The following is an 8,204-nucleotide window of genomic DNA, read 5'->3' as shown; positions in this document are numbered from 1 at the left end:
AAGCATCTTATTATTATTATTTTTCTGACATATTTATTCGATTTGAGTCTTAAATTTTCACATGTCAATGAACGTTACGTCGAGGCATTTGGCAGCCGCACAATCCCCCTCGGTAGCATCTGGGTATCAATCCTCTGCCGCACCTCGAGGCGCAGTCCTCGTCCCTCTGGCAATTGTCGCCTGAAATCAAACGCCGATGTCATAAACTTTCACGCAATCGTCGGTTAGTCGCTGTGCACTCACTGTTCCATCTGCTCTGGCCTTGAAATTGGCGATCTTGCGCGGCGGTGATCGCCATCAAAGCTGCCACTAATAACAACAAAAATAATTTCGAAAGCATCTCTCGATCGAGTTTCAATCGGTACCGTTGCACTGACTCGGCCGCGAGTCCGAATCCATTATTTATTCCGTTCGAGCAGTCACGAGCATAGATATATAATATAGACTCGTGCGATCACGTTGCATAGTTAAAGTTGACGATTTTCGATTTATAATATGCACAAACGCCGCTGGCTTAAGGAAAACGACTCGCTAGTGCGTCAAAGAGAATTCAAGGCTGTGCGCTCAAACGATACCATTATACGGATATATAATAAAAAAAAAGAAAATAAAAGAAAAAGAAAACTCGCTGCAGTGCAGTCGCGGATCATAATGAATCCACATCCCTCGCCGACGTCATTCTTATTGTTCCGATGCATCGTTCGGAAGATTGCATAAGTATGCGCGCGATGAAATTCTTTTTGTTACCTTTAACGACTCGCCTATACACACAAATCCAACCAAGTGGAGGATGTGCGCTATCTCAAGATTACGCATAGCTTGCGTTGCAAGACCCGAATAAAGGGAAATATTTAAGAAGCTCTTGCAGCAGTCAAGAACGACCTTAGCAGCCCGACGCATATGCAAAGAGAGACATTTCTCATTTCTGCTGCTGCTGCTGCTGCTGCTGTTGAAAGAACTGCATGAATTCTTGAGTGTGCGTGCGTTCGATCTCTCGCGGGGCCCCCGGCGATTCCCGCGTGGCGCAATTTGAGTTAATTCCGCTGCGACGGCGACTCGATTAAAAAAAAAAAAAACAAAATCTCGAGCTTCTCTGCTCTGCACGCGTATGTATACAGACATTACGTATGTATGTACATTGTACATATAGACACGGCCTGCATTGTCTACTATTAGTCTACCACTATGAGTTCGTCTTCTCTTCATCTTGTCGTTTTTTGATTGAAGCGGCTGCGGTGCCTGCTAATTTTTTACGCAGCGAGTTTTCTCTTGATCGAGATTGAAGCTAAATTCGTGTCATTTATGAATGCTTAATTTTTGGATAATTTATGTCTGTGAGTGAAAACGAAACAAAAATTAATATTAGAAGTTATTATTATCTGGTGTAACTCATATTTCAATGTGCGGAATTATATTCTTATCAATGTGAAGTTATCTCGAAAAAAGAATGAATAATTTCATTTGAACTACATTATATTTTGCTTAGTCTTCTGGCGGATGCACAACGGTGTAGTTATGTAGTGTACTTCTTTTTATTAAAAGATGCAGAGTGAAATCATGCAGTCATTTCAGAATCAAAACGGTTTGTTTGTGTAAAATAATGAAAAAGTTTGATGAAAATCATTACTCAATTGATATTTACAGCTGAAGACTTGGATGTCGATGTAGAATCTTACAATCAAAGTGCAAATCAATCTTTTCGCGATTTTATTCGCTCAAAATTTGTGCAGTTTAAAATTCTATACAAAATAAAAAGAAAATATTTCTTTATTGGTTTTATAATTGTGGCGCTCGTAATAATGAATATTATCAATATGTCCTGTTTAATGAATTCTGCCAAATCTAATTCTTTGGATGCATCAAATCGAGTAGAATTAATAAAAAAAGGTACCTATCGATATAATAAATTAATTAATATATTCGCCTCATTGTAAGTACTCATGTCAAATCGATCTCGGTTTATCTTCAAGATGATAGAAAGGAGGCAAGGTATGAAACAGCATCCATCCAAAAGACAGTACGGGATGAATCATCTTCTACTGAAATGAATATGGTTACTGTGAATTATAAAAATACATCGATCGATTTTAAAAACAATCTTCAAGGAGCTGAATTTAATAATTCACTTTTATTGCTGGAAGGAAAATCGTTATGGTTGCTGAACTTGGAAACCGAGGATCATTATAATTGGCATGAATCGAATAATTATATTAGTGAGTTTTACTTCAACTTTAAAGGTAAACCAATATGGTTCGAAGACCAATCGATAACAATTCATTCACAAACACCAGAGTATGATGGATTACCCCTTCCAGCAAATTTAAAAGTTAAGGCAATTGTTGATGATTCTGCCACAGGAAATTCTTATGTGATTGATGAGAAAGGAAAACATTTACTCGTCCTTAATGAATATTATCAACAATCAGCGGTTATACTTTCAGATCTCGAAAATGCAATAGATGTAAAAATCGATCCTTTGACCAGATTGATTTTCATATTGGCTAATGGTGCAATCTTAAGATGCCACATGGATGGTCAATCATTGAAAACATTAAAATCTTTGAGAAAAGATATCAGCGATTTTACGCTCGATTACAATTCAAAAAAAGTATATTCGCTTGATAAAACCCTTATCCAATATTCAGATTATGATGGCAATATTCAAAAAATTTTTCATAAATTTGAAACGTTCGACCACATATCTAGTTTGACATTTCAAAACGATAAATTGTTTTGGATGCAACAAGATGAGTTTTCAAAATCGCAATCACTGCAACATATCATATATTGCGAAGTCAATAAAATATGTCAAAAGCCTACAAAGATCACGGTTCTTTTTCACGAAAGTAAAATTGTAGCTTATCCAAATACATCCGTAATTACCATTGATAATAATCCTTGTCACCTACAGCCACCTGTTTGCGATCACATATGTATTTTGGTTGCTAATAGTACGTATACGTGCGCCTGTGATCAATTTCACCAACTCAGTGATGATGGGAAAACTTGTAAATTTATTGAGCATTATCTTATTTACCTCCTAAAATTTTCTTTTCGTGGAAAGTTCATCAATAATTCTTCCTCGTCTTCCAATGATTTAATTCCTTTTCTACCCCTGTATTTTAATTATGAAGTCGATCAATACCATGACAGAATAGTGTTTAGCAAAGGATCAAAAGATTTTGAAATTTTCATTTCTGATTATAAAAATATGTATAGCATAGATTTAAAGAATGCAGAACAAAAAATACTTTTCAACGGAACCTCATATAGGAAACAATTATCGTTCACTTATGATTCTGAAGCGGAACGCTTATACATTTTAATGAAAGATGGACATTCATATTGGATGCGAACATATGATAAACACATGATGATGCTTTCTGAGGTTCGCTCCAATGAACCCATGGCTTCGACATTTATATCTGTACCCTATTCAATGGTAATGCTAACTCATGATAAGCTTCTGTTATTGACTTTTAGTAGAAATGGTAATATTGCACAATTTAATAGTTCGAATAATCTTTTTGGGTATAATTGTAAATTACAGCAAAATGACCCGACAATACTTCTCCAAAAAAATCCTCCCTATCTGAATTCACGTAAATTTAATTGGTTGACTTTTCACTATAATAATGTAATATGGGGCTGGGGAACAATGAGAGATGATTACTGTACAGTAGAATCATCTGTAATACTGCCATCAGTATCATCAAACGTTAATAACGGTTTCATTTATGAAGAAAACTTGTACGTCGCAGACAGCCATAGTATTTGGCGTGTACAAAAAAATAGTTCGATTAACGCAAACATTATTTTCAAAAGTAAAGAAGATATTCGTGGAATAACGTATATCTGAAGGTACAAATGTAAGAATACTGAAAATAAAGAATTATAAAATATTTTTGAAACAGAATTAAATTCTCTTTTTGATAAAGTTATTTACTTAATTTTGCAATTTTATTCTCTCCATTTTTTCTATTGTATACCAGTGTAGGAACTCAAATTTAAAGACTGACGATAACCAAAAGAATTTATTAAATTCAGGTTAAGAGAATTAAGTTCAAAACATACAAATTATAAGAAAATTAGTTTTTTTATGTAGCTACAATACAACTTGCACAATTCAAATTCAAGTATTGATTAGTATTTATTTTTTACTCATGATGTATCAGACAATCGAATTGACTTAAAAAATTATCTGTACTCATTTTTCCATACAATATAGTTTAATTGAACAATCGATATCAATGTTTCGAAAACATTTGCTCGTATTTTTCGAAAAAATTGTTTCATAATCTGCAATCCATTCGAAAAATTCTGAAAAAAATTCAGACAGATTCTTTGAAAAATTTCAAAACTTTTGAACGGTGCATTATTTTCTTTATGCTTTTAACTTGATATAGAAAATCTCAAAAATTTTTAATTAAAATAGAAAACCTCTTTTAAAATGGGCTCTAAGGCCCATTCAATAAAACTAAGCATAGGGAACTTTATTATTACGTTCTTGGAGGCTCCAAAAAAATTTTGGTAGAGATCCGTGACCCGAAGGTGAGAAGGTCTCCTTGTTAGTTTTCACTACATTTTTTGAAACTTTACGCTTGACGTGACTTTGCGTACTTTTACAGAGGGTTACAAATTTAACGATTCAACTAAATAATACCGCGCTGTATGGTACTGGAAGAGTTTGCGTGAAATGACACATATAAGTATAATAATAATTGATAGCTATTGTTATTATCTCCTTTCATTCATAAAAAAGCTGGGAATCATATTTTTATCACTGAGCGGTTATCGCGAAAAGAGCAAAAATACTCTCACTCAAACTATAATTATTCTGCTCAGTCTTCATGCGACTCTGGCTGATACACTACGGTGAAGTTATTCCTGTAAAGTAATACATAGTTTAATCATGCAATCCTCCCAGAATCACGACGGTTTGTTTATGAACATAAATCAATAAATCTACTGTATACATTAGATCAATTTATTTCTGCAGCATCAGAATTCGAAGTCGATATACAATTTCACAATCAAAATGGGAACCCAACTTTTCGCGATTTTTCGCACACGAAATACATGCAACTTAAAACATTCTACAAGACAAAAAGGAAATATTTCTTCATTGGTATTATCATTGCAGTTCTGATAATAATGGATATTATCAACTTTATAAAAAAAGGTACGTATCAATACAATGAGTTAACCCGTTAACGCCGAGACGGACAGAATTTTTTTCTCTATTGTAGTCTGCAATTAAATCATCTTATCGGAGCGAGAAAAATTTTTGAGTACACATTTTCTATGTAAAATTTAATGAACTTTTTGAATATGGGTTTATAATTAACCTCTGATAAAAATTTAAAAAGTTATAAACAATTTACTGCGAAAAAACACGATTTTGAAGCTTGAGAAAAAACTTTGATTCAAATTTTTTTATGAAAGAGACTTGAACTGTATCCAATAATACCTAAAATTGTGGAATAATGACCTACAGTTTAAAGTACTGTAGGTGGGATTTGAATATTCAATAACTTTTTTTTCTTATGTTGATCGTTTTCGAACAGAAAAGTACATTTTTTGGAACATTTTTTGGTAAATTTCTTGGGAAAAGTGTATTTTTTGGAGTCTACCATTTTGAATATTCAAATTCCACCTAAAGTATTTTAAACTATAAGTCATTATTCCACAATTTTAGGTATTATTGGATACAGTTCAAGTCTCTTTCATAAAAAAAATTTGAATCAAAGTTTTTTTTCAAGATTCAAAATCGTGTTTTTTTGCAGTAAATTGTTTATAACTTTTTTAATATTTATCAGAGATTAATTATAAACCCATTTTCAAAAAGTACATAAAAATTTAAATAGAAAATGAGTACTTAAAAATTTTTCTCGCTCAGATAAGATGATCTAATTGCAGACTACAATAGAGAAAAAAATTCTGTCCGTCTCGGCGTTAATGGGTTAATTAAATTATTTAATTCTATTTAATTGAAAATATCAAATTATGGTTGGTTTTTATCTTTAAGATGGGCTAAAAGAGACAGAATATGAAACAGCATCCACCCAAAAGACAGTGAGGGATGAATCATTTTCTTCTGAAATGAATATGGTTACTGTGAATTATAAAAATGCATCGATCGATTTTGAATACAATCTTCAAGAAGCTGAATTTAATAATTCACTTTTATTATTAGAAGGAAACACATTATGGCAGCTGAACTTAAAAACGGAAGATATCTATCATTGGCATGAATCAAAAAATGTTATAACTGCGTTTTACTTCAACTTTCAAAATATTCCAATATGGTTCGAAGACCAATCGAAAACGACTCACTCACTAATACCAGAATATGATGGGTTACCCTTTCTAGCAAATTTTAAAGTTGAGATAATTGTTGATGATTATTACACGGGAAACTCTTATGCATTAGATGAAAAAGGAGGAAATTTATTTCTTTTCGACAAAAATTATCATTATTCAGCAGTTATACTTACAGATCTAAAAAATGCAACAGATCTAAAAATTGATCCATCGGTTAGATTGATTTTCATATTAGCTAACGGTGATATTTTACGTTATAACATGGATGGTCGATCATTGAAAGCATTAAAATTCTTAAGAAAAGATGTTAGTGCCTTCACGCTCGATTACATGTCAAAAAAAATATACTCGCTTGGAAAAACCGCTATTGAATATACAGATTATGAGGGCAAAATTCGAAAAGTTTTTCATAAATTTGAAGCGTTTCATTATAAATCTAGTTTAATATTTCAAAACAATAAATTGTTTTGGATCCAATATGATCGATTTCCGACAACGCCAGAATATATCATATTCTGCGAAATCATTAAAAAATGTCAGATGACTTTTAAGATCCCGATTCTTTTTCAGCAAAGTAAATTTATAGATTTTCCGAATAAACCAGTGACTAGTTTAGATACTAATCCTTGCCAAAGAAGTCCACCTGTGTGCGATCACATCTGTATTTTAAGTGTAAATTATTCTTATACATGCGCCTGTGATCAATTTCACCAATTAAGCGATGATATGAAAACTTGTAAACTAATGCCCTATTTTATTTACGTTCACAATTTATCTTTTCGTGGAAAGTTCATCACTAATTCTTTCTCCTCTTCCAATGATTTAATTCCTTTTCAACCAGTTTATTTTGATTCTAAAGTTAAGTTACATTTGCAAAAAATATTGTTCGCCAAAGGATCAAAAAATTCTGAAATTTTCGTTTCTGATGATGAAAATATGTACAGTATAAATTTGAGGAATGCAGAACAAAATAAACTCTTCACAGTAGCAGGACAAGATCGGATAATATTATCGTTTACATATGATTCTAAAGTAAAACGCTTATACGTTTTAGTAGATAATACTAAAACCTATAATAGTTACTTGAGAACATATAATACAGACATGGTGTTTGTTGAGTTTGAACTTCAATTGTGCTATCGCGGTGGATTCTCTTCAATGACGATAATATCTAATGAGCTACTTTTATTGAGTTATCTGAAAACGGGAGAAATTTTACAGTTTAATACTTTGGCTAGTAGAGGTAGAGAAAAAGTCAATTCGGAAATAGGTAGAGGTAATAAGATATTGTTACTTCCGAAAATCCCTGCTGATGTAAATTCACTTAAGTTTAATTGGTTAAGTTTTAATGGCAATATTACAACATGGAACTACGGATCAAAGTTCGATGACGAATTTACTATAGAATTAAAGATGATACTACCATCAACCTTGTCAAATGTCAATAAAGGTTTCATTTACGAAGAAAATTTATACGTAGAAGCCAACCATAGCATTTGGCGAGTACAAAAAAATAGTTCAATTAGTGCAAATATTCTTTTTAAAATTACCGAAGATATTTATGGAATAACGTTAATCTGAAGGTACAAATATAAGAATACTGAAAATAAAGTATTATAAAATATGTTTGGAACAGAATTCAATTCTTATTTTGAGAAAGTTATTTACTCATTTTTGCAATTTTATTCTTTCCAACTTTATGATTGAATTCTAGTTATCCATACTCAAATTTATCTATTAAGGACCATGGGTCATAAAAAAAGTTATGAGTCGGCAATTCCAAGGTAATTTCGTCGATCGTAAAGAATTAGTTTCTTTTGTGATATAGTTATGTCATATGCAAATGATCTATCGCCAAATTCAACTTACTCATTAATTTT

General features: G+C 32.1%; 2 protein-coding genes across 3 annotated transcripts; both read left to right on the top strand.

Moving 5' to 3' along the window:
* The first annotated feature begins 1,500 nt into the window (after positions 1–1,500).
* Positions 1,501–4,898, top strand: LOC106655809. The gene is made up of 4 exons (XM_014376367.2): positions 1,501–1,582; positions 1,645–1,887; positions 1,971–2,534; positions 4,846–4,898. Exons 1-4 carry the CDS (start codon positions 1,543–1,545, stop codon positions 4,896–4,898), a joined length of 900 nt encoding a protein of 299 aa, XP_014231853.1. The 5' UTR covers positions 1,501–1,542.
* On the top strand, positions 4,861–7,950 carry LOC106655844. 2 transcript variants are annotated; one of them, XM_014376418.1, is made up of 3 exons: positions 4,861–4,937; positions 4,982–5,182; positions 6,029–7,950. In XM_014376418.1, the coding sequence occupies exons 1-3, from the start codon at positions 4,913–4,915 to the stop codon at positions 7,903–7,905; spliced, it is 2,103 nt and encodes a 700-aa protein (XP_014231904.1). In that variant the 5' UTR covers positions 4,861–4,912; the 3' UTR covers positions 7,906–7,950. The 2 variants fall into 2 exon arrangements, with proteins under 2 accessions (XP_014231904.1, XP_014231905.1); XM_014376419.1 differs by having other exon boundaries at positions 4,862–4,937; positions 5,000–5,182.
* The last annotated feature ends 254 nt before the right edge of the window (positions 7,951–8,204 follow it).

This window comes from Trichogramma pretiosum, unplaced genomic scaffold, assembly GCF_000599845.2.
Source record: "Trichogramma pretiosum strain Unisexual culture from Peru unplaced genomic scaffold, Tpre_2.0 scaffold49, whole genome shotgun sequence".
Taxonomy (NCBI): domain Eukaryota; kingdom Metazoa; phylum Arthropoda; class Insecta; order Hymenoptera; family Trichogrammatidae; genus Trichogramma; species Trichogramma pretiosum.
The sequence above is the reverse complement of the archived record's forward strand: the minus strand, read 5'-3'. Positions and strand labels throughout refer to the sequence as shown.

What these genes read in the sequence shown, in the direction of transcription:
- LOC106655809 (XM_014376367.2), top strand. Translation starts at nt 1,543, where the DNA reads ATGCAGAGTGAAATCATGCAGTCATTTCAGAATCAAAACG. An exon ending in GTCATTTCAGAATCAAAACG is followed by an intron (nt 1,583 to 1,644) that starts GTTTGTTTGTGT and finishes TGATATTTACAG; the next exon opens with CTGAAGACTTGGATGTCGAT. An exon ending in CTTAAGATGCCACATGGATG is followed by an intron (nt 2,535 to 4,845) that starts GTCAATCATTGA and finishes TATTCTGCTCAG; the next exon opens with TCTTCATGCGACTCTGGCTG.
- LOC106655844 (XM_014376418.1), top strand. Translation starts at nt 4,913, where the DNA reads ATGCAATCCTCCCAGAATCACGACG. An exon ending in ATCCTCCCAGAATCACGACG is followed by an intron (nt 4,938 to 4,981) that starts GTTTGTTTATGA and finishes TGTATACATTAG; the next exon opens with ATCAATTTATTTCTGCAGCA. An exon ending in TATCAACTTTATAAAAAAAG is followed by an intron (nt 5,183 to 6,028) that starts GTACGTATCAAT and finishes TTTATCTTTAAG; the next exon opens with ATGGGCTAAAAGAGACAGAA.